The 27,291-nt window shown below is 37.6% G+C and overlaps 1 protein-coding gene across 1 annotated transcript in view; it reads right to left on the reverse strand.

Moving 5' to 3' along the window:
• Positions 1–1,813: 1,813 nt before the first annotated feature.
• Positions 1,814–27,291, reverse strand: part of HAPLN1 (hyaluronan and proteoglycan link protein 1) — a 71,998-nt gene continuing 46,520 nt past the window's right edge. The window contains exons 3-5 of the mRNA XM_047863655.1: positions 14,386–14,757; positions 5,916–6,218; positions 1,814–3,643 (exon numbers count right to left, since the gene is read on the reverse strand). Of these exons, the coding sequence (XP_047719611.1) occupies positions 3,354–3,643; positions 5,916–6,218; positions 14,386–14,757 (965 nt within the window). The 3' untranslated portion in view covers positions 1,814–3,353. The remainder of the gene's footprint in view (positions 3,644–5,915; positions 6,219–14,385; positions 14,758–27,291) is intronic.

Raw genomic sequence — 27,291 nt, forward strand, 5'->3', positions numbered from 1 at the left:
CACAAAATTGACTTTTAATGTTTGTTTACCAGTTCATTGTATCTTACAGAAAATGAAAACATTTTTTTTTTTTTTTAGTAATACAGATTGGTTTTTCTCCTCAGATTTGTACTCAGTAGGTATTAAATGCCTTTAAGTACTGATTGTTCTTTTAATCAGGTGGTTTAATGACTTTTGAATTTTGCATTTCTTTTGTTGTACATCGTTGCTGCTCTGGCAGTAGTGAGCTATGATACAGTTCACTTATCAACAAAATTATGTCAGTTATCCATTGATTGTTCCTGATGCATTCTATGCTGAAAACTGACAGGTCATTCCCTTTTAATCCTCCCCTCCTTAGTGGTCAGCTACTCCATGAGACCACCATATTCTTTGGAGCACTGAAATCAAGAAACCCAGTATGGCTGCCAGCAACCAAATCAGAATCTCTTTTGAGTCTACTTCTAATTGCCAAAATAATAAGCAACTATATTATTGCATACAATAAAACTTTAACAGGTACCGGCCCCCTTTCTATGACAGAAAGTTTAAATTTACAAATACCATATTTGACTAAAAATTACTGTGATAAAATATGGCAGCAGTCATTTAAAGATGGTTTCCAGTGTTAATGTGACTTATTTTCATTTCCATTCCTTCTTTTCATATGAATCATTTCTTTTTGTTTGTGTTTTCAAATGTAGGTATCTCAGTGGAATTTTCAAATCAGCTTTGTTCTTTATATGGGCCACAACTGTTAATTATGGACAAAATGATCAAAACAGGATTTCCTAACCCAGACTCCCATCTCATCCCTCTGATACTCTTGGAACCCTAGTCTGAGGAGTAATTTCTGAATTTGTCAGTGCTATACTGACTTTCTGTTAGGAATTGTATTTGGATAACTTTTCTTTTTTAGAAATTCTTAATGAGATATCTTGGAGAATGAAGTAGGAAAATAGACATTGGTGGAAAACAGCAAAATAAGAACATTAAAAAAACCCTTACTCAGGTAGAAGTCCAAAGGGATAAGAGGATTCTGATCTTTTGAGGGAAGTCAGAAGATAAAAATTCTGCCCAGCAGTATTCATTCTGTTAAGGTTTTTTTTCTTTCTTTTTTTTTTCTTTTTTTACAAGCATGGAAAAATGGTGTGCAATCAGTATAGATTTTATTTAGCTAACAGTCACTCCAGAGATTTTGATCAGCACCAATTCCAATACTAGTAAGTATTCAAAAGTTAAGAAACACTACTATGCTTAATATTATAAAGGTAGAGTTCTGCAGCAATAACTGAAAATAATATATCTGCCTCAACAGAAATTTGTTCCCACTTGGATTTCCAATAAAATTCTTGTAATGTGGGTCATAATCATTCAAGTATGGGCTTCCTCCAATAAGCTAAACCCCATATTGGAGGTGTTAAAGTCGTTATTTTGGAGATACCCCTCTTTAAATAATATATTCATCTTTTCCTAGACCGTTCAGGTATTTTTAGTTTTGAAGTTTGAGTTCTAGTTATATCAGCAGTGTGTTTGAGTTGAACTTCACAATCTCTTTGGATTTATATTTTTGTACAATTTGCATATCCAACCTAATGTAAAAAGTGCATGCATACATTGTCCTCTTTAAATATTAAAGCATCGGGAATTTCCCAGATCTACTTCGACAAAAGAAATGGCCTACTTTTATTTACAATATTTTGTCTAAATAATGTATGGATATAATTATGGTTTCATGGACTTCCGATTGTTCTATACCTTCCACATATGTAACTCTACATTTATATAGAGTGAATTTATTAGAATTATTACAGAGCTTTAAATGCAACCACAATCAATTCAGGAAACAGATTTATTTACTCATGTTCATGGGAGGAAAATCTACATAAAAACATTCATGAAAGCATACCAGCTATGTCATACTTGGATTATTAGACTAAATCCCATTTATTAGAACTCATTGTGAAACAATGGGAAACCATGAAATGTAATTTGAATACAAATATTGGTCCCTGCGGGGTCTCAACAGTCATAAAAATATAGGAAAACAGAGCTTTATTTAATATTGGAGCTGCTAATGTCTAAAGTTGTTTTTCTGAAGCTGGTCTTACCCTTTCATTTACAGCCTTGAAGATTTTAGTGTAAACTCTTTCTTTGCTGAGAGCTTCCACATTTCATTTGAGCCTAATGACGACCAGCAAGGAAAGTGATATCATTGACCACATTTTCTATATGGAGGAAGGTTTAGAACCACTTGTTCACTTTTTTCCTCCCACACAGGCACCAGTTGGGCTTTCTAGTAAACATACAAATAAGAATAGTAAGAATTTTGAATGTTGGGTCCGTATTTGTTTAGGCAAGTGTATAGTTATACATTATTTTGGTGATTTAAATTTTATTCATGTAAGGTAAATAAGGAAATATTAAATAGTTTAAAGTTATTTTTATAGGACAATAATATTTCATAGGCTAACATAAAATCAAGCTGCTAAATTTTACAATTTTTCTGTCCAGCAGTTTATCTATATAACTGCCCTGAGTAGATGCTAATGCTGCTTAGCAAACGGCCCTTAGAATTTAAATATAATTCAGTAAAGCTACTCAAAAGATAGAACAATTCTTCTCAAGCATGTGTAATTTTAATTAAAAGAAGATAGGAATCTTTCACTGGTTAAATATTATCTGCTTATTTACCTTTCGTACTTCATATAAATGGGGTTATTAAGGAGTTTTAACTGTGCTTGTTAATATGCATTGGAGTCCATATGAATTTTTTTAAATTTTTATTTCTTGGTCAAAAGGCAGGATTTTTAAGAGTAAAACATTGTGTCTATTGCAGACTTGAAATAATACCTTTTAGAAAAGTGTAGATTGTCCCATGTGTAACTGAGTTTTGTGCAATCTCTCAGAATCTCAGTTTATGTAAAGAAGCCTGTATTTCAAATCTGTTGCTCTAATTTGCTGATTGTAGTACATTTCACAATTGTACAAATGTGTAAAATTTGTGCTTGTGGGAGCTGCTGCTCTGAGTAGCCGTGCTTCCCTTAATTTAATCCTAGCAATTCTCAAGCTATCGCGTGCCCCATTCATGAAAGGATACTTCGCTGGGATGATGTAGCCGAAACAGTTTGGCTCTAAAGCCTCCTTGTGTAGCGCTTCCCTTAAAATTATATTAATTTATAATATATACTGAGTGATAGCTTTACAAAAAAAAAAACAAATTGATGAATTGGTCTTTATGAAAATGACTCTTTACAGTAAGTAAAAAAGGGTTATCACAGTTTTGGTAAAACTTGCATGAGTTCGTATTGAAAAAAAAAACACCTTTCACATGTTCTCAATGACCTTGACACTGGCGTGCTCTAGGGGCACCCTCAGTTGTATGCTCTGAAGCAGTAGACGCCATACAGCTTATGCTTTTTGTCTGGGAAACCCACAAAGCGCACGGCAGCCTCAGTAGGACTGCAGCGCCTTCTTGGCCTAGAGATGGGGTAGCGGACACTGCCATCCGCCAACCAGCCCGCATCACAGCGGTCGTATCCCAGAAGTTTCCAGGCAGCGAAGATCTGGCCCACTTTGGCAATCTGAGCACCATCGTTGAGACAAGCCTGCACCGCTTCATCATAGGTCAGCTTGGTGGGGTGGATCAGGTAGTAAAAACGGCCTGTGGAGGAGGAGAGAGAGAGCGCGTCAAAGGCCTGTCTGCGACTGCGCCACACAGAGACGGAAGGAGCCCAAACGGAAGCGTTTCTCAAGGAAGGGGGATAGAGAGCAATGTCTATAAAGCTCTGGGAACATAGGATTGTCACTTTAATGTAGCGCCCCTCAGTCATTTGCTGTTAAATTAACTTATTCCTTGCCCTTTAATATGTGTTCAGACATGCCCTTTCATAGCTTGAAAACAGAAAAGGGAAATGACAGTTGCAGTTTCTGTTAGCTAATTAGTGACTCAAAGGGCCCTTCTGTAGCACTAGAGCGAGAATTCCATGTTAAAAGCAAGAGCTATTTAAATTCTAGTTGTAGCAAGACTGAGCCCCAGCACAAGTTTCTGGAGAGGCAAAATTTGAATGTGAAAAGATCAAAACACATTCCTGACATAAAAGTCCATTTAAAAAAACTCAAAAGCCCTCAAGTCCTTTTCATTACAGGTATCAATAAGACATTATTCTTATTCAGAGACTACAGTATGAAAATGCAAAAAATACAGGAAGTCACTTGCCATAAATAATACGGACTCAGAATGTGAATCCAGTCTGTTCACCTACTAGCAAAGAGAATGAATTATTTTTTTCAACTTGTCTCCGTGGGAGCCCTGACACCTAACCATATCTTGATTTCACAAGAAAGAGCAAGTTAGTCTCCACCACTTACTGAGTAAAGTTCATTACTGAAATGCCTTCAATGTGTATTAAATATGCATACAATGTATGAAGTATGACACCGACTGCGGTGAAACAATGAAGATTATCTTAGATTTTTAGTTTCAGGTAGCATACAGTCACACTCTTTTATCTGATTACCCTTTGCAATGTGATGTCTTCTTGCCCTCCATTACCTACAGATTACTGAAGAGTAAATTAATGCTTGCCAATTCTTCCGTGACTGAGACAATGCGATTTGGAGGGAAGGTAGAGGCCATCGCAACATTAGCTACAAGGTTCGTTCTGTCATCCACACCAGAGGTCCCCAAACTGGAGCACAAGAGTCCGCTGAAGTTTTGTTAGAACACAGCCACACCCATCCGTGTAGAATTGTCTATGGCTGTTTTGAGTTACAGTGTACAAAACCACATTGAGTGGTTGCAACAGAGACCCTGTGGCCCACAAAACCAAAAATATTTATTATCTGGCCCTTCACAGAAAGTTTGTTGATCCCTGATCCCTTGCTATTTTTCCTAAACCATGTCATCAGGGAGCAAAAATATAAAATGATGGGGCCAGTGTTGGCTTTATGGATGTGTGACCTGTACAGTTACACAGGGCCCCATGCCTGCTTTAACCTACTGCTGTCACCATCTTAAAATTCTTAATTTTTGTATGAGGAGCCCACATTTTCATTTTGCACTGGGCCCCACAAACTATGTAGCTGGCTCTGGATGGAGCAAGACAGGGCTGGGGTTACACGGAACGCAATCAGCAACACGGAGGCAACCTGATCTCTCTTCTTCTGCTTTCACCTCCAGTGTTACTGCTACTTAATTTTTCTTGCCAAGTTCTCTTTACTCTGAGCTCTCTCCTGATGGTGCGCTTTGCTGACCAACCCTGAACATAACTGGCTTTGTAATTTAGAGAAGGAGAGTATGACTCGGAAGCTACCTTCACTTCATTAAGAGCTCTGTATCCCAGGGCACACATCTCTTTTGCGCACAGGGGCAGCAGCATCTTTGTCAATAAGAAAGAGAACCCTTACAGTTTAAACTATTTTATGATAATCTGATGCAATAAAACCTAAGAATAGTGAAAATAAGCATTTTTGCTTGCCCTGGGTGGATATTTTAAAAAACTATGACAGGGGCGCCTGGGTGGCGCAGTCGGTTAAGCGTCCGACTTCAGCCAGGTCACGATCTCGCGGTCCGTGAGTTCGAGCCCCGCGTCAGGCTCTGGGCTGATGGCTCAGAGCCTGGAGCCTGTTTCCGATTCTGTGTCTCCCTCTCTCTCTGCCCCTCCCCCGTTCATGCTCTGTCTCTCTCTGTCCCAAAAATAAATAAACGTTGAAAAAAAAAAAAAAAAAAAAAAATTTAAAAGCTTTTAAAAAAAAAAAAAAAAAAAAAAAAAAAAATAAAAAACTATGACAGTGAAGAACTTTACATGTTCAAACAGGAACAGTGTATCAAAACCATGTTCTTTTCTAATTGGTAAGATTAAAAGTTGAGCGTGGCGTCATAGTATGCATTGGTCCCCGGGATAGGAAAGAAGGCAGTACAGTTAATAGCTTACCATTGAAGTTAGATGTAAAACAGAAAACATCGTATCTGCTTTTATCTTTGTCCCAAAACCCGTAGTTCCTGACACCGGGCACCGTGTTCTGGCCTCCACAGGGTTCCCTGGGCTTTGTGATGGGATATTGCACAGACCCGTCACTGAGCCAGCCGGCGTTGCACCAATCCAGCCCGCCCCGCCAGGCGTCGTACAGCTGGTCAAAGGAGGCAATCACAGCATCCTGGTCCAGACAAGCCTGCTGTGCCTCGTGAAAATTGAGATTGTAGCGCCCCAGTCGTGGGAAGTAAGGGAACACCACACCTGTCCAGAGGAGAGGCCAAGGGATTAGTGGTACGAAAAGGAACAACCCTGAGCAAATGCCCCTTGATTGGTGAAAACCTAATAGAATCTCCATCCAATGAAGTTGCAGTTTTTGATCAACCTGAAATGGTTTCTCACGGTCCCTTTTCCTCATCAACAGTGTCTCAGCTCTGAGCATGTCATAGTCAGCTATGCGGTTTCATAACTTCGGTGATTTTACCCTTTTGCTAAGAGCTCAACCCAAGCCTTAAAATTCTCTTTGCTGGAATGATTCATCCACAGGTTATGTTTTTCAAATAGCCCCCCTTGAGAATTTACCTTCTGCTACTAGTCACTAATCTTAAAAGGGATTTCTACTGAGTCCTTTTCAGCTGGGAAAAAGTCAATATTGAATATTAATAGTGGTAGAGGGTATAGAAACAGTGCTCAGAGAGAAGGTATTTTGTTTTTTCCATGTTTTTCTTAGTAATCTTTCTTATATAATTAGTAATTTGCTTAATATAGCCTTTTAAATGTATGAACAAACACGGTAATAAATGATTCAAATGTAGATATATACTTGCTTTTACACATGTTTCTGAAAACTTACAGAGAAGAAATTTTCATTTAGGAGGTTTCTTATTTGGAGAAACTCTAAAGTGAGTTTACATGTCTAGCAAAAACCTAATTAAGCACCCATACTTCATATTAATAAGATAATTCTTTCCAGTATAGCACAACTTCCATTGAGAGTATCCTGACTTTATCCTTTTTTTTCTATGTTTATTTATTTTTGAGAGAGAGAGAGAGAGTGCGCGCGCGTGCACGGGGGAGGGGCAGAGATAGAGAGGCAGAATCTGAAGCAGGCTTCAGATTGTGAATTGTCAGCACAGAGCCCAACATGGGGCTCGAACTCTTGAACGGCGAAATCAGGACCTGAGCCAAAGTCAGACGCTCAACCAGCTGAGCCACCCAGGCTCCCTGTGACTCTTATCCATTTCAACTTTTAGTGTAGCCCTTAATCTTATTTTATTTTTTCTGTCCTTGAATGGTGCAGCTAAAATGAAAGGTTTCATTTAAAAATATTTCTATTACTATTTTTCAGCTTTCATATTCGTATATTGAAAATTGAAACTAGCTTTTTTTTTTTTTTTTAACGTTTTATTTATTTTTGAGACAGAGAGACAGAGATGAACGGGGGAGGGTCAGAGAGAGGGAGACACAGAATCCGAAACAGGCTCCAGGCTCTGAGCTGTCAGCACAGAGCCCGACGCGGGACTCGAACTCACGGACCGCGAGATCGTGACCTGGCTGAAGTCGGACGTTTAACCGACTGCGCCACCCAGGCGCCCCGAAACTAGCTTTTAAAAACATTCTTTATTGCAAATAGAAAAACAGAAAAACCTTCCCAAAACTTGTCCTATACAAGGCAGATACAGAATAAACATCTTTTGAGTTAACGCCAAAGAATTAAGTAAAATATTTGAGAATGCAAAAGCACTTAACGAAAGTGAACAGTGTGACTTCGGCACTTGACTTTGCCTGGGAAGATGCAATTACTTTCCAAAAGCATTCTTTTTGGTCAGATCATCACTAGCAGTCATTGAACCCTCGCATAACTTTCTGTACAATTTCCTTAAAGGATAAGAATCACATCATAAGGAAGCAAAGTTGTATCATTTGCTGGACTTTAAGAAAGACCACTGCATCAAAATGTCTCCCCATATAAGACTGTTAATTTATAAACATTAGAAAAAGGGGGTGCACCTGGGTGGCTCAGTCAGTCGAGCATTGGACTTTGGCTCAGGTCATGATCTCATGGTTCATGAGTTCAAGCCCCACATCAAGGTCATTGCTGTAAGCACAGAGCCCTCTGTCCCCCTCTCTCTGCCCCTTCCCCACTCATTCTCTCTCTCTCTCTCAAAAATAAACATAAATAAATAAATAAATAAATAAATAAATAAATAAATAAAAGACTATTAATTTAGAGTGGTTATTCAAGGCCTTACCTTGGATTTTTTACTATAATTAGAAATGATTAATACTTGAGCATGTGGAATATGAAAAATTGTCCCACTGACACAGTAATTGGTAGGTTATATCACAAGTGCTATTTTATGAGACCGCAGACCCTATTCAAGATGAATCTACAATTGACTAATAGTGTAACCAGGACACAGGAAATGTTTTCTTTTATAAGTTGTCCTGGAAGACTCTACAAGAAGAAATTTCAATAGCCTAAATCAAGTCCTGTCCACCCAGGGCCTCTGCAGGACACGTTTGTCCCTCTAGGGCAGTCCAGCTGGCACTCTTCACTGGAGGCAGAGATCCAGGAAGGCTTCCTGATCTCATCCTGCCTTCTCAGGTTCTTGGCTGAGGGATCTGTAAGCTGAATCAGAGCCAAAAGGAAGGAGGAAAAGACTCTGTCAGTTACCACTGCCCCCTGCAGTGATGGGGGTGGAGGGGAGTCTGAGATGGTTCTATCTAAGAAGACCTATTTCCAGGCATCCAGCTAAGAACCCCAGTTAGTGCTGGAAGGATCTGCTGTAGCCCTGCCTGTCCCTCATGCCTTTCGTCCTCTTTGCTCAGAACTCCAGCAATGCCAATGAAAAGAGAAATAATTAATTTATCCAGTAGAGATTTCCTTGGCAGCTAGACCCCAAGTGAAAGGAAAATCTCAAAGTGTTTCAATCTGGAGAAAGAAACCATTTGGGTTGGATTTCGTTTCCCAGATGTCTCAAGATGGAAATAGTGGAGAATGTAGGATATTTTAATTTGTAATAATTTTAAAGACCTAGACAACCTTTCTGGTTTAAACTCACTGTGGTATATTTGGTGGATTATCATGGACATTAGGAAAAAATTTTCTTTAGTGGTTATTCTTGATTAACAATTGAATGTTACTGAAACACAATTGATTCAGCTCCAAATTTAGTGTACTGTATTTTTATTTAAGTTCTTTTCAAATTTAACATAACTTCATGCAACCCCTTCTTAAAATCAAAGTGAAACCCTATATGACAACTTTATTATTTTTTAATTGTAGGAATAATTGGTCAACTTATTGTTATACCAACTCAAAAGATTTACTTGAATTTTAATGTTTGATGATTATGGAAATAATACATTCCAGGGAAATAAGGGTCATTTTCTATGTGTTAGCCAAAGTGGTAGAAGTTTCACTGTATTGAGCACATTGGGTGCACACATTTCAATAATCTTGATTCTTACAAGCAGGGGCATTTCTGAAACTACATGTTTGTTAGCATTTTATTTATTTACTTGTTTTGCTTCCATCGAGTTAATATTTTAATATCTAAGACTATAATTGCAGAAACCTTGGCTCTGTGGAAAAATGTGTAATTCCTACAGCTGAATTCTGGAGCAAATGGTTATTGCTTTCATCCAGCATTACAAAAATAAGAAAAGTTACACTTACACAGGTGACACCAAGGGTGTGTGATTATTTTCCACGTATGATTATTTTATAGTTATATGTCAAAATGTTATCAAAAACCATATCTTTTGCCATGAAGGGCTGGTATGTATCATGACAAAGGAGATTAATAAGAATGATATATTGTATGGAAAAGAATAATATCAAATGACGTGAGAAGTTCAGTTGTCGAAGTATGTTTTGAAAACACATTCCTTAATATTTATAATTTTGCAGTCCAATTCACCCTAGTTGTTGGCAAATAACAATTTGTTAGACACATAAGATGTTCATACCATGGCCCATATGAAAGCTAATGTAAATTTCAGTAACTTTATAAAGTAAATATATTTAGTAATAAAAAGAAATCATGGAGTATAATTTTACTGTCTTCAGTGCCTATTAGTTCTGTACACATCCTGTACACATACATATCTGAAATTATTTTTCTATTTGTAAAAGTTCTCATACTATATTTTTGTATATTTGGAGCTGTTGTCACCAGTGGAAAACCAATACAGTGGAAGGTCGGAAGCACAAACATCATGTTCTTTTTCGTATCTTTATTTATATATGTGTTGATTGCTGAGATGATTTCTGCAGACCCAGCTATTCATTAATTTCTGGTGACATGAATTTCTTCATTATATTGACATGAGGCTATTCTCTTGTTGGGTGCTGTTTTGGGCATGGTGGGTAATCGGGAGTAATCAGAGGGCGTTACCCTACCCAAGATTCTATATGAAGAAATTGTTTGCACGGCTAACTCCAATTTATATGTAGTTCAGTCTCTCAAAAAAATGTATAATTTTTTTTTATCAGTGTGATTCAAAAAGTTCATAAGTCACAACTAAGAGCAAGGCACTGTACTCGGTTCTCTAGGATACAGGTTTAGGTTGTGCCTGTTACTGAAGACAGCTCATGATTTGATATGCAATTTGAATCCAAGACAGAATAAAATCTTGGAACATAAATACAAAGCATCTAATTTGGACATCTTGAAGAAGAACGATTTTTTCCTAATTAGAAAAATTCTTTGGAGAACATAGCATTTAGTCTCTAATAAAGGGCCAATATAATTTAAGACGTTGTTACAATTACAGTTGAAAAGGCAGCATAGTCATGACATTTAAAATGATACTAGTTTTTGGTGCTCTTATTTATGCACATGAGAACATTGACAAGGAGCTTGAGTGAAAGCTGCCTGATTGGTAGATGGTCACATTAAGAATGTAAATGATAATGAAAAAAAGTCAAAAACTGGGGTGGAGCTAGTAAGTGATAACTGCAAGCTTGCGTTTGCACATGCAGTTTATTTGAGCCTTTAAAACACACCTTGCTCCTCTATCCCAGACTATGTGGAAACTATCAAGTCACTTTCAGGCAGCAAGCAAGCTCCTGAAATTTTATTCTCCAAGGGTTAGCTTAAATTTTTTGTGTGCAATTGCATTTTAAAATATGTGTCCTTATCTCTTCTTGCAGCAGGTATAGATAAAATAATATGCTTTCTGAGTTTTTCTTGAAAAAGATTCAGTAGAAATAGGGTTATATAAAACAAGATAAAATGAGATGCCATTATCATAATTTCTGAAGCTGGACAATAGTATATGGGGGGTCAGTCTTTCTACTTTTCCAAATATTTGAAACTGGCTATTATAAAAATTTGTATCCCACCCTATTACTGAGCTTAGAGCCCTAAACCAGTCCAGGTGGATGCCGACTGTCTATGGCATCTGGTGTTCACATGTTTACCTTTCAGGAGTTTCTCTCTCATACCCACAATGCCCTCGCCTTGCTTTTTCACACTCTCTACCCTTTGGAAGGACCCTTTCATCTTTCGTGGTCCAAATCAAGTGTTGCTTCCTACTTTCCATGGCCCCTGCATGGCAGGCATTTTTTTTTTGTTCTGTATTTAAAAGTTTAAACGCATTTTATCTAACATTCAATCACTTGTAAACTATTTACTGAGCACTAATTTTATTCTTGGCACTTGATTGCCCTCAAGTAGATTGTAGTTAGCAAGTGGAGACCAGCAAGTTTACAAATATTTACAAGACAAAATGTGATGAGAGCTAAATGGAAAGCTGTGTAAGGTGCTGTGAAAACATCACAGCTTAGGAGAGGAGGCAGAAGGTACAAGATAGAACTCTGATCTTATTCTTTGAAGATTTGTATTTTCTTCACTTGTTTGGAAATGGATTCATGTATATGAGACTAAATGTTAAAATGTTAGCTTTTTCAAGGCAGGTCCGCTGGTTACTGATGGCTCCTACCCTTTCTGCAGCACACAAGAAAGATGGGAAAACACTACCTGCAGTGAGGGGAATTTTAACAGCTACCATGAGTACACCAATTAATGCAGTATGACCAAAAGATAGTTTGTCGGTTATCCCCCAAATAACTCTGGGACCTTTAGGAATCCTCTCACGCTGGGAGCTGCCAAAGACTGCTGTCTTTTTGAAGCCTCTGGTCTTCTCTCCAACAGAGAATTTCTCCTTCCTGTGAATCCCTGGATCATAGTGGATAAAGGCATAGGCTTCTTCCAATGTCTTGGTATCAAATTCTAATTCTAGCTCTTACCACTGGCCATGTTACCTTAGAAAAGGAGTTTTCCCTAAGTCTCGTCTGTCAAGTGGGATTACTGCAAGTGGGCAAAATACATTGTGAGCACGATTATAGCAACTGGTTTGTACCCACTTACTTTACCAAATTCTACCTGATTTCATTTATTTATTTTAACTGAAGTGTAGTTGACCTACAAAATTATAACTTCTGCCTTATTTTAAAATACTTACTTTGTAAAGTATATTGGGATCTTTAATGGCCTGTAAGACTTTTGAATTAAAAGAACCAAGACTTGGAAATCTTTATATCTCCTGGCACCAAAACAGTCCTTGGAAAAATATTTATCAGTTAAATTGGTTTCTTGGACACATTTACTTGGCTCGTATGCTTATGGGTTATATGGTATGGAAGTATTCCAATAGGGCGGAAAGCATGATGATTTGGGATGGTGCAGGGCCTAGGCAGGAAAAAATTATTCTTCTTATAGTTCCTTTTCAGCACCTTTAATTATGTCTTGAATACAGTCTCAGCTTGACCTTAGAGTGCCTCATCCTCTAACACATGAATCTCCTTTTCAGACAAGGCTAAAGCAGGTTTCATGCTCAAAGCTATTAGCACACAGGTATCCAGGTGGAAGATAGAAGTATCTTATATTAGTTGTATTTATTTTTATGGTGTCCTTCTATTTCTGGTGAGTTATATGGGTTTCTATTCACTTAAAATTTCATTTTAAAATAAATGTGGGGAGACAGTAAATATGGTATGTGAATTACTTGGGTTTAGGAAATACATGGTATAGAAATAGAATTTTAGAAGAAAAAGTAACTTGATGGGTAGTAACAGTTCAACCTATTATTCGTAGAAAAGGAAGCCAGGTACAGTAAGTATAAATAACTTTCCCCAGTTATAGAACTCATACTGGCAGAGCTGGGACTAACCTAAGAGTCTTGGGACTACTAGCTCAAGGCTCCGTCCACTGTCTGATGCCCCTTTGATAAAGGAAATTGGCTGTCAATTCATATTTGATGGTTAACAGTCTTCTCTAAGCCAATCACTTGTTTTATCTTGAATAATGCTAATGTTTATGGATATTAATGTAAATCAATAAAAACTGAAAGTACAAGGTGACATATAATCAGGAGCCAAGAAGTACAACTAAAACACACAAGAGAAGGTCACAAAAATGTACTTTATGATACTGTGCAATTTATTAGATACATAAAGCTAATAAATCTCCATACGTGTGATGGGATTCTACGGGATTCAGAAGGTCACATCTTCAGTGATGTGTTAATGAACCAACACACGTGTGGAAAAGGCACAAATCTGTCCTAGGATGTGAAAGGAGCTTCTAACAAACATATACCTATAGTTTATGTGCCTAAGGAAGGAAGTATTCCAACAATATAGCCATTAGTCATCCTTCAGTGTAAAGAAACACTGAAATTCATGAATATGAGATATTTTGAGATATGAGAAACAGAGAGGAGTTTCCCTGTTAGTGGGGCATATAGACGGTGGGCTTTGGGCAGAGGGGAGGTGGGATGGCGAGGACACTTTTTATTGTTTAGCATTCTTCACATTTTGGTTTTTAAAACTTCTGAAAAGATTGCCTATTTAAGAAATAAAATTCCTCCAGAATGCCTTGAGTATGTGGTATTCGGTGTCTAAAGGAGTCTGGACCATTAAAAATGTTTACTTCTTTACTTATTTATTTAAGTAAATCTGGAGGGCACTTTTTTGTTAAATTAAGTTTTCAGTTAGTTGATAGATTACAATTACATGTATTTTAGCTAGCAGATGTCCTTCACAAAAGTTGGCATTATTTGAAACTGAGATAATTTTAGAAGCATAATAAAAATGCATTCAATCTGAATTTCTCAATAACTATGTAATGAGATTTAAATTTTGAATAGCATAAGGCAGTTTCCAAGTATTGTTAATTCAGTTCCACTGCACGTTTCTCCTACTGGCAAATAGCTTCACTTTTACGTCTAACCATTGTGTGTACATTTCAAACATGAAAGCTGGAATCAGTGACAGACTGCAAAACACAAAAGAGCAGAAGCATTCCATTCATGGGCTTTTGAGTTCTCACATTATCACTGTGGTAACCACTAGACGTTACTCATCATGAAAAATGATTAATTATCATTTCCAAGCTTAACATGATTTATAGGTACCTACCTTGTAAATCTAATGCTACCACAGCAGTATCATCTTCTAATCCTTCAATCACCTCACACTTATATCTCCCATAATCCTCCAGGGTGAGGTCTGCGATCACCAGAGAAGCATCATTATCACTGCCTCCCTTCAGAAACACTCTGCCCTGGTAGCCTGCATAGGCTTTCTTGTGATATCCCATGGAAACAAAAACGTCCACTTCCTTGAGGTAATCTGAAGTTAGCTTGGTCCACTTGATTCGGATTTTGTGGGTTCCTGAGCCAAATGCTGTAGGGTCTCGATAAAATTTACATGGCAGTGTAACATTGCCACCTCTATGTGAGAACACCTTGGTTTGTTCTGCTTCTACGAGTAGACGGGGGCCATTTTCTGCTATTAAAAAAAAAGAAAGAAAGAAAGAAAGAAACGAAAAGAACCATTAAAATGCTTGTAGACTTTTTTAAAAAAATAAAATGAAATATGCTATCTATATATCTATACAGGGTATCTGACAAAGCTTCTCTGCATTCTTGAACACAATCTTTTTTGAAGCACATAGAAAGGTTCCTCTAATACCTAGAGGGCATCTATAAGGGAGTCATGCATTTGAAACCACTGAAAAAAAGAAGGGTGTTAATTATATTAATTGAGAAGTATTGAATAGAAAACTCCACAGTCATCAAAATTTGATAATTTAATAGCAAATTCCATTTACTTTTCTCTACATTTCAATATCAAAAATGTAGAAACAAGACCAAGAGAAATGGCATAGTTCCATGACTAATTTCATCAATATAAACCAAAACATCTCAAGATTTCAAACAAAACACCTAAGATTTCTGATATAATAAATCTCTATTTTATTTATGGGAAGAATATAAAACTACATGATCAGTTTTCATTGCACTGTTCTGGGCAAAGAACTTAGAATATCCTCACATATGTGGCTTTTATTCACATATACACTTGTAATATGACATTCTGGAGCATTTCAAGCAGTATGTATATATTTTATTTTCATATGAAGACTAGACATCGGAAAGGTACTTTCAGCCAATGCTTTAAAGAGATTCAGGTTTTGAAATATATCCCTCAAAACTTGAATGTTAAAAGTATATCCAAAGTTACATGTTATTTTCTGATTAACCAAAAAATTACTGGTTCTTTTGTACCCTTAAAATCTCCTTCTACTTCTTGTCTTTGCTTTCTGCTACATTTTGTTTTATAGTTTATCTTATCGCTCCCACCTTTCTTCTTCTTGCCCTTTGGTTTCCCTCCTCCCTCCCCCAAGAGCAAGAGAGCCTTCCAGAGAGCACCGCAAGAGTCCAAGCCTGCCAAACCAGCAAGGCTCCTGTTCTCTAGGGAGCCAGCTGTTATTTTCACATCTTGGCTTTCTCTGGGGTTTCCCCTGGTTAGCTCATTGTGCTCTTGACCTTGACAAGGTCTCTTGAGGACGTGCAACATTTGAAAATGAGAAAGCAATTGAAAAACTCTAGGACACACACGCCTTCTCATCTCCACACAGCTTTCGAAGCTTGCCAAAAGCTACCTTTCACGAAGTTCTGCAACTCTTCCTGCCTGCGGCAGGCAGGTAGTGAACAAACCTTGGCCATCAGTCATTTAACATATACAGGTCAGGAAGAGTACCCACTCACCTCTGGACAGATCCATGCCTTACTTATTTAATGGCATACACAGGATTCAGATTTTAAAATAAAAAGCGTGAGGAATAGAGATGGTAGTTTTATTTTTATCATATAGCAATGAGTATTTTAAAATGAATATATTTCATTTAGAAGTCAGCCCAATGCTCAGAAACTGAAAAGTTTAAGCCATTAATGCCTCCACTTGGAATAGATAATAAATTAAGGATAATGGCTTAATTAAAATGAATCATAAATCCAGCTCATTAAGCATTTCCTTTAGATTTTATTCTTTATCTTTTTATTTAGGATCATAGAATCATAAGGGATGAATGGTAAATCTACCCAACTCTACCCTACGTGTAATTTTTCCCCCTACAACATCCCTAATGAGTGCATCCAAGTATCTTCTTTCTGGGAGGAGGAAAGTGCTGTCGACTGCTCAGTAGAGCCTGAAGGGTGTAGGGAATATCTCCTACCTAGTTCCTGGAAGGACACCTGCTCCAGGAGGTTGTAGTCTCATGATTCTTTGAAGGCTTTCACTTTAAAGTTAAAACCAATGTCCAAATACACAGGGATAGGGGATATTATTAAGTATTCTTATACTTAGAATTATGTCTGACCAAAAGTAAGCGTGCACTCACTGCTAACTCTTCCTACTGCATAGATTTTGCACAGTATTTCTCAAATATGGTATTGCCTGATATTGAGCCTAATTTTGGCATATATTAACCTTCCACAGTTCTACTTACTTATAAAGTTATGAACCATGTGGGGTGACAAATACATAAAATGCCACTTGTGTCATAAAGGAGATGTAGAAATTATTGTGCGGTTTTACATAATCATAAGGTGTTCCAGAATGAATACAAGGTCTGAGTGTTTCATAAATTAAAGAGTTCAAGCAAAGATCAAAACCCTTGTACAAGGGACTGAGACTTCTAATTTTTTTTTCCTGTGGTTACCTGGACATCATCTCGTAGTATTTTAGAATTACAGGTTTCTGATTTTTTTTAGGTACTATTTGTTTGTAATCCAACATTGTGAGTAGGTGATGATTTATGTGGTATAATATTGAGAATTGAACAGACACCAAAAATCCACTGATTTCCCACAAAATAATTTTTCTAACAAGGCTGCCAGAATGTATAAAATTCTACCATTCTTGTTTTTTGGGAAGGGAGGTTGGGGTGTTGTGGTAATCAATGCCACAAGTCTGTGGCTGAAATTCAAAGAACTCTAAGAAAGATGTGCAATATGTAACACATTGGGTGACTGAGGGCCATCAATGTTCATTAGCCTACACCCCCAGCCTGGCATTGAGAACAATGGTTTTTTGTTTGCTTGTTTTTAGAAGATTGACACTGCACATGATACAGCAATGAGGATCGTTGGTGAGAGTGATCTGTTGCAGAACAAGTGAAATGTAGGAAGGAGCACTGGCCAGTGAGTCAGGAGCTCAGGGTGTTTGACTGACTGGTCTGCCTCATGAGAACATTCAGTTTAAGATTCTTGCCAGGCTCCTTGTGACAGGCAATCATGTTAGGGGTCAGCCAGGAAACATCAGCTAGAGAGGGGAGAAGGCAGATACAAAGAGCAGAAAAGGGAATCGAGTGTGCGCATGACAAACTTTGCACCCACCTTGTCTAGGGTAAGTCTTGAATCTCATCATTGGATGCAAATACCTAAGTGCCTTGAAATTAATGTTTAAATCAGCCTGTTTGATAAGTAGGCAGTTGCAAAGCAAATAAAAAGCAAGGGATAAAAATAAACTTTGATCATCAGAATGAGAATTGCTTGGTTTCCTTTTTTTTAAATAAAAAGTATGAAAGAAAAAAACTGGGCAACATACATATGCTCATTTTGGAAGGACTGGATTTTTTTTTTAAAGTTTAATTTGTAAGTAACAGAAATTTCCTATTTCTATTAGTGTCCAAGACAGTGACTTGACAGATCTGATACCCTTCAAAGACCACAGTTGTCTCCAGGGGAAACAGCAGGCCCTCATTATTATTTTACAGATTCTGCTGTGAAATCTAGAGGATATCATTCAGTTTCACCAAATTATGAAAGCATCGGCATGACCAAACAACAGATCTTTGCATTGCTGTGTAATTTATATGAAGTCTTTTAAACAATAGGACAAAAGCAATTAGTTGCAGAAAAACAATTTAGAAATATGGTATTGGACTATTACCCATTGTTTTTCGTTCCTTTAAAAGTGTCATTATTATTATTATTATTTAGCAGTTCATTGCCAAAGAAATGTATGTAACAGGAAAAAAGAGAAGGTGTTACAAATCGAAGTTTGCCTTGTAAAAAATTTTTTTTCACGTTGATTCATTTTTCAGAGACAGAGAGAACACAGTGTGAGCTGGGGAGGGGCAGAGAGAGAGGGAGACACAGAATCCGAAGCAGGGTCCAGGCTCTGAGCTGTCAGCACAGAGCCCGACGTGGGGCTCGAACTCACCCTGAGATCGTGACCTAGGCCGAAGTTGCCTGCTTATCCTACTGAGCCCAGGCACCCCTTAAAGTCTGTCTTTTAAAAGTGAATTGCAGATTCTGCAAAATAACCAGTGTTAGTATTGGTTACTTTCTCAATAGGGTACACAGATGAAGTAGCCTCAAGACTTGAGGATTTCTTAGATTAATATAAAAAAAAAATAATAAAACTGGGGAACATATATAAGACGGCTAAACAAGGACATTAAGAATACTCTTCTCCCAAGAAAAAACTCCACCAACATCATTTGAATTCTTTTTATTGTGGTAAAATGTACATAAAATTTGCCACTTGAACCATTTTTAAGTATACATTTCATTGGCATCAATTGCTTTCACAGTGTTGTGTAACCACCACCACCAGTATTTCTAAAAATTTTTATCACTTCAAAGAAAAAGCTAATTCCTCCCTGGCATTCCAAACTGGGAGGCAAAAATTCAATTGTCAGCTCCACGATGAGTCATTTGAGAAAATTGCACAGGTTTTAAAAATGGTTCCTTATTTTTGTGACATTTGTCACCACTTGGCTGGTTTGGATCTGTGAGACTAACACTGTGGAAGGTGTTAGTTTCCTTAGGGCACACAGACTGGTTCTAGGTAGTTTCACCATGAGCATCCTTGCTGCAAGTATTTTTGCTACAAATATTCAGCTGCATGAATAAATGGTAATGGCACTTTTGCCATAAAAGATTAAAGAAAAAACAACTGGTTGCACTTTTGGTTTGGTAGTTTGTTGGTTTCATCAACTGGTTGACAGTTTGGTTTTATTTGTTCGTTGATGCAGTACTCCCATTTTATGTTACATAAATTTTAGCCTTCGTACAGTGACACAGAGTTTGAACCCATGTTTCCCATAGAGCTTTGGAATGTCTCAAAGGGACAGGTGACAATATGCCAAGAACAAACAACAACATAACAGGCTTTTCTATTGTGATACAAAGCTCAGTTACAGATGTGCATCCTCATATTTGGAAACTGTTAAGTCTCTTAATGAAGGACGAGATTGTAGAGAAGAAAGAAGAAGCAAGATGCTGAACAAGGAGTTGAATCAACAGGGAAAAAAAAAAGTCCTAATACTATGAATGAAAGACTTTGGAGACAAGTGTTTAGGAACCATCCACAAAACAAAATCAGTTCTTTGTTCGTATTGCCATGACTATACACACATTTTAAATGTATTCAAGTATTTAGTATTTCGTAATAAAGTCTTTTTAATTTTGTTATTCCTATTTCATATTTAATTATGCCCTTTTTTAAAGTTTGTTATTTTTTTATTTTGAGAGAGAGAGCGAGAGAGAGCGAGAGCACACGCAGGGTAGCAACAGAGAGAATCCCAAGCAGACTCCACACTGGCAGCTCAGAACCTGATGTGGGGCTCGAACTCACCAACCATGAGATCATGACCTGACCTGAAATCAAGAGTTGGATGCTTAACCACCTGAGCTACCCAGGCACCCCTCATTATGCCCTTTTAAATGAATGTGCCTTTAAAAAATTTTTTTGTAGTTTTTTATGGCACAGTGGTCTTACTGCCAGTTAGTTAGGCCATGAAAATATCTGCAGCAAAAATGCTTGTGGTGAAGACGCTTACCGTGAAAATACCATATATAAGCCAAACCTGTTGGAGAATGAGCAACTGAGATGGGTTTCTGTCTTCATGGCTGTGCTTAGCATAATCTGCTGCAAATGACCACTCTGTCTCTCTAGGCCGTGCCTTGTTAACATTGTTCCTCCAGCATCATGTAGTGCCTGGCGGCAACAAGGGTCTAGGACCGCCACGGGCTGGTGCTGCCTAGTGCCTCAGCCGGCTATGGCAGTGAGACGTGGGTGTGATGGGGTTTGCTTTATATCCTGATGTAGCTCCAAGATAAACACATTTTACAGACACAATTAAAGATACCTGTTAAGAGCCCAATATTTAAGCAGAATACGTAATTGAGATCTTGGTTTCTCACTGTACCTCACACATTACATTTGAGTAGCATGCATAATTTCGGAAAAAAGTAAGGAGCATCTTACTCATTTAGCTGAGAATATTTTGTTTCCTTCAAACTGGAATGACTCTAGTTTTTTCCTAAAGTTGCTCGCCAGGAGTCAGAGCCTCCCATTGTTTGGCTATGATTCTGTTGTATCTAGTCAGCTGTGCATCAAAAACTTTTATGAGGGCCCTTTCTGCTGTCTTGGCTGCCCCCCTCGGTCCCCAGACAGCCTTCAGTGTCCTTTCCGAGGGATGGTTGCTTTTAATTTGTCAGAGACAGAGCTTCAGTTTCTTCACCAGCTATTCCTAAATGCAAAGGGTGCTGAGCCTCTCCTCCGGGACTCAGCATTTCAGGAAAAGCCAACCTGAAAAGGCCAGAGGACAGGCTCTAATGATCCATTCTTGCCCTGTCCTCAACTAGCCGATCTGGGTTTGAGACCTTCTTGGATTTGTCTGTAGCCCATCTTTGCTTTCATCTGGAGTTTGAAGTCTGACCTGGTGCACCTGGCTGACTCAGTTGGTTAAGTGTCTGACTTCAGCTCAGGTCATGATCTCATGGTTTGTGGGTTTGAGCCCTGCAACGGGTTCTGTGCTCACAGCTCAGGGCCTGGAGCCTGCTTTGTATTCTGTGTCTCCCTCTTTCTCTGGCCCTCCCCTGCTCTCTCTCTCTCTCTCTCTCTCTCTCTCAAAAATAAATAAGCATTAAAAAAAATAAAGTCTGACCTGAAGATACATAAAGGTATGTGTGTTTCTTGCCATTTACTTAAATTCAAAAGAAATAGTTCTATTTGCTTAAACTGTATCTGAAAGGATTTATAAGAAACACAAGCAGCTAATAACTTTGGTAGCCTGTGGGAAGGTAAGGTGGATATTTGGGAGAGAAACCTTGAGAGATTTTCATTGTGTACACTTACATATATTTAAAAAATTTGAAACTGTGCAAATATATAACCCATGCCCACACTAAATAGAATGATACAAAAATAAACAAAATAGTCGGGGAAATTTAATTGACAAGTAAACGCAAAGCTTTGCCAAAATTATCTCTGGAGAGATGCACAGGAAGATGGTAGCCACAACTACAGTATATTGTGTGATTGCAGGAGTATATTTTTGTAGACCTATGCGTCTGTTAATAAAAATGTTACCTTTAAATATGTCTTCGAAGCGTGAAAGTTTTACTTCATTTTCCCTATTCCCAAGCAATTGACAAAGGTCCTGATTGTTGTCTAGTTTTGACTATAAAGGGTAAGTCCAATGCTAGAAATCTGGGAAGTGAGGTCTACTCTTTGCTGTAAAGTGATTACAGCTGTTTGTGACCATCTGTGACCCTGCCATTTGGACTCACACACTATAAGAATACACTTCTCCCCACATTGGCCCTGACCTCCTGCCAGGGCCCACTTTGTTTCCAACTACTGTATAGTCTGTGCCCTGCTAGCTCCTATCAATCTGCAGCTGAACCAAATTACCTAGAACTGTGGCTTCCCGATGTCCTTAAACGGCATGTGTCCTTTCTGTCAAGACCTGCATTATCTGATGTGATGTGCTATGGAGCATTCTCTTAGATATTGACCATATCCATCTTCCTTCCTTGCCTTAGAGCTAAATGGATTCTGTAATGGGAAACTGCCCACACCAAAATATAGTATTGTTTTGAGTGATGTTTATCATGAATGTGCACTGTGTTATTGTCTTATCCAAGTTTCATAGTAAAAAATAAGGATAAATGTTGTCATTGTTTTAGAGCCTAGAGGTTGATCTATGGCAATATTTGATTAGAAAAAAAAAACAACCATTTTTTTTCCCTTGGGACAGTGGAACTTTTTCTTCCCATAGGATATATTAGACAAACCTTTGCCACATATATCTGTTAAAAGGTGAGCTTCTCTGTTTGAAACAGGTATTAGGAGCCTCCAAGTAGCTCTAAGGGATCCATCCATTGAACACAGTGTAAAAATCTTTGTTCTCAGAGGTAAACCTGAAACTGTGTTAATATCCTGAAAAATACTCTGTCTCTTCTCTGTTTTTCTAGCAGGAAGAAGTAAGTTGTGATGAGAGTGTTTAGCTCTGTCTGCTAAGTTCTTTGTGGGCTTTGTTTTTCCATGTTCATGATTTGTTCATGTATGTTTTTGGTAGTTATAATTCTTTGATTAAACATATGGGCTCTTGTATTGTGTTACTTAACCTTTCTGTGATTCTGTTTCCTCCTGAGTAAAATGGAGTCAAGCCACCTTCTTCCTAGATTCTTGTGTGAGTTAGATGAGGTAATTCGCTTAGAACTTAGCCTTGTGCCTCGCACACCGTAAGTGCCCAGTGACTCTTACTAACCAACATTTGCTGAGATCCAAATTGTGCCAGGTATGCAAACCAGCTTCTCTCTTCCACATTGGCTTCTTTCCTGTGCTCTTTCAGAAGACTTTCCTAGAAAGTATTGCTTCCTGAGAAATTGACATCTCATCAACTTTCTTTGATTCTTTTAATCTAGTAGTTCTTAGCAGGACAGGAGTACACCCGGGACCACCACCTTGAAGCCTTTTCAGAAAAACCCAAATCTATCCACATCTATAGAATCTAACTTCTTCCTGCCTCCTCCTCAATTTCCCTGGGGGTTCCAGACAGTCTTCACTTGGGGACAGGGATGGCATGTATTCATTGGCAGCTGTCCCCTGCTCCACCCCGCTCCTCTAACTCCTCTTAAGAATCACTATGGTAGCAGGATTTCTCCAAGAAATAGGAATAGTTCATAAGAATAGTTTCTTCAGGGTCCAAGACCAAATGTTTTTTTGTCGTGATTTAATTTCTTCTGAAACATAGTTGTATCGACAGAATACAATAAAACGAGAGCCATTCTCACCTATTAATTCACTCAACAGTCTTCAAGAGTTGGTTCCTGTTTGGGTTAGGAACATGAGGATTAACCTGCCTGAGTCTGAATCTCAGCTTCCCCCTTAATAACCATATGACCAGGGGCAAGCTTTGAACCTTTCTCAACTTCAGTGAGGATAACCACCTTCATTCAGTGCTGTGGTGAGTCCTAAACGAGATGACTGCGGTAGTGCATTTTCTGTTGTGGATCACACATAGTTAGTGGTTTTAAATGTTAATATTAGCTTATATTATTGCCATTGCTTCATCCAATATAACTGGCCCCAGGACTAGAGATAACCTTACTACCGTTGTCAACTCAGCATTATCTACTCTGGTTAACAATTTTCAGATTTTAAATTTATGTTATCAAAGACTTTTATGCATAATGAACTAGTATTTAATTACTGTTATTTTAAACCAAATCATAGTGATAAAGAGATTAAGGAATACATTACAGAAAAATAAAATAAAAAATAAAATTTGAATATTTCACTAATAGGGTGAATGACATTCCTAATAAAAATATACTTTTCAGGGTTTTAAATGTCCTACAGGTTTCTTTCAAAGGGTATGGGGAAACCAAAACATTGGCATGAGTCATTTATCTTCATTAGGCTGTAATTAACCACACACTCTTTAATTAGTGGAAATGTGGCTTTATGTGGTAAAGGGGTAGAGATCAAATCTACTTGTCTCTGCTCAGACCACTTCCACTTTGTGGTGAAATGTAAGGTCAAATTATCCGTAATTTGAAGAAAAGACATTGTTGGTTTTATACACTAGTATGGTTAAAGTCTTCACTTAGTATGCAGGACATCAAGATAATACTGTCACAGAGTCAGCCCTGGAGGCATAAGGGATCTTTTGCTTCTTTAGTTAATAAACAATCATAAATTGATAGTCTAGAATGTGTCAAGTATTAAGTTGAGTGCTGAAACAAATGAAAGGTAAGTTGAACACAAACGCCCAGGTGGGCAAGGCTGAGGGAAATGATGGGAACACCAAGGTGCTGAGAACAACAGGGAGTGGAACGGACCATGCCATTGCGGTGAGCGCATGCTCCATTCTGAAGGGGAGCAGGATACCGATTCCTGCTGATGTTGTCCAACGGGAATGCAGGTTGAAAAATAGCAGGTCTTTGGAATTTTCAGCAGATGCTAGAAATGAAGATTTTCATGCAAATATCTCCAATTTTAAAATGTTTGCAATTAATTTAGATTTTTAAAGAAGTTACATGAAAAAAAAATACCACATTTCAGTGAGCAGGATTCAGACTCTGGGAAGCAAATATGTGGTATCTGCATCCTCTTTCCCCCTACCTGTTGGTATTGAGCACCTCCGAAGCTCAGACCGGGGCTGTCTCCTTATCTCTACCTGCATTTCCTCCTTCTCTAGGTGTTCTCAGCTGAGCCATGGCTATAAATAGCACTATGTGCTGATGATTCCAAAACTTTCTAGCAGTGTAATTTTCCCTGAGCACCAAATGAATAAATCCAACTATCTGCTGGCCATGTATTGGATGCCGAATAGACAACTCGAGTCCCTCTTCCCCTGCCCAAACCTGTTCTTCCCCCAATTTTCCTCCATTTATTTATGCCTCTACCATCTGTTCATTTGTTCAAGGCAAAATCTCGAAGTTGAGCTTGATGTGCCTCTTTCCCTTCATCTCTATATCTATCTCTGCTTCTTTTGTTTTCTAATTGGTTCATCTCCACCACCATAGTTTCTCATCTAAAGTACCTCAAGACCTTCTTAAATATCTTACCTTTGCACTTGGCACGTCATAATTCAGTATTAATGTGGACTTTTGTATTTGTAAACCATATGACATTACTGTCGTGCTCAAAACCTTGTAACCACTTTCAAATGCTTTTAGAATAAAGTCTGAACTCTAGACCAAATACAAAGCAATTTGGTCTCATTCCTGCCTACTCTTCCAACTCATCTTAAATCACACCCTCTTCACTGTGAGGCTGCAGTGCCTCCAGCTTCTTTCCAGCCTAAAGACACCATGTTAGTCCTATCACAGAGAATTTTCATTTCTCACTCTTTCTACCTGTAGTGCTCTGTCCCTGGCTTTTGATGTGACTGGTTCCTGCTTACTATTCAGATCTCAGCTCACAGAACCCTGCTTGACTCTCCTCTACAGCATTTCATTCCATGCCCCCCTGGAGGCCCCCTCACAATCTTAGTATATCGTAGGCAGTTTACAAAAACCCATTACTTTATTCATCTTTTAAAATAAGGTATTCTGTTTCCTTGAAAACATTTCAGGGAAGTACAGTATTAAGCATCTAATCAGCTTTTCATTATTTTACGCTACAAGACTCCTTGTTAATGATTGTGTGATAAAAGAAAAAGCAAAGTGAGAATTAAAAATAATTATATGCAGATTTTGGAGATTTAAAACGTATCAGTATAACTTATGATACTTTTCAAAAGAAAGTAATAATTATTCATAACCCACATTACACTAGGGAAGAAAACTTTAAAATTTACCCATCTATTCTTAAAAAAACAAAACAGGAAAAATAAACTTGTGTGAAGATGTTAATTCTTTTTTCTTACCAACATAATTAGCCACAGATAATCACAAATCCATAGTGAAAAAATAGAGTCCTGTAACTAAGAACATAAGAAATTTACATAATGCCTATCGTGACTTATAAGGAAACCTACCTATCTCCAACCTCCACATCTCTTGTTCACCTGTGCTTTCACTATAATTCAGTGAATAACTCTGTAACTCTGAGCCAAATACACAGACATCATTTCCAATGCTTTCCAGGAATAAGGCAAAGCAAGCACGATTACAAATAGAATCATCTAGAAGTGGGAATCTCCATACTTCAAGGATAGGTTTTCAGTGGTGTTCTTATTTAAAGTTTATAATCCCTCTTTAGAAACAAGGTAGGACACTCCTTTTTTTCCTTCTTCACCTAACTGACCCACTTGACTATAGTGAATGCTTCCTGTTCTAACATGCCTTGTTAATTTCATATGTGATGGACTGTCGACTTTATGTGTTTTTATCTTTAATGTCCCTGACCCTTCTGAATGGGCAGGGTTGGAAAAGGTAGTTCTGGAGAATTCTTGTTTAACTTCAGTTGTTCAATATACTTCACAGAGTAATCCATAAGTGTGTGAAAACATACTACTCAGAGCTCATACATGTGGTAACTAGTCACTGAGTAAGCATAAAAGTCAAGTAACCAACATATGTAATTTAAATAAGATTAAAATTAAATAAGATTAAAAGATTAAAAAAAAGATTAAATAAGATTAAAATTAAAATAAGATTAAAATACCTTTGTATTGACTACATTTTTGAGGGCACATATGTTTAGTGCTACTACAGTATACACAAAATATTTCTGAAGGTTTATAGAAATTTTACATTTCTTGTTCTTTCATTGTCTTCATTTTGAAATAAAAATATTTCCATAACAAAGATTTATCCCCACTGGATATTATCAGTTTGATAACCTCTAATTGAATATTTTAACTTTTTACCATTTTGGTAGATTTTTCTATTCCAAAAGACTCTCCTAAAACAGTAATTTTCTACCTCACATTTAAAATAAAGCGCCAAATCAATAAAGAAATCTAAATCTATTTTTTCTTGATATCTAGTAAAGTCAAAGAAACATAGCATGTTGAAATTACTTCAACATTAAGCCATTAAGCTATAGGTCAGCGCTTTAGCTGAGTCAACATTGGTTCTTGCAAAACTGCAACCAAAGGGAAAGGTTTCTGTATTAAATGGATTTTCTCAGTATTTGGGAAAGTTTCCAAATAATTATTGGTTTCCTGCATGATTTGCACATATCAGCACCCAGAATGGAACAGAGAAAGCAATGGCTGTTGGTGTGAATTTGTTGCTACCTGAAGAGATTTAAAAAAAATTTTTATGTTTATTTATTTATTTATTT

Source organism: Prionailurus viverrinus, chromosome A1 (assembly GCF_022837055.1).
Source record: "Prionailurus viverrinus isolate Anna chromosome A1, UM_Priviv_1.0, whole genome shotgun sequence".
In the NCBI taxonomy this organism is placed as follows: domain Eukaryota; kingdom Metazoa; phylum Chordata; class Mammalia; order Carnivora; family Felidae; genus Prionailurus; species Prionailurus viverrinus.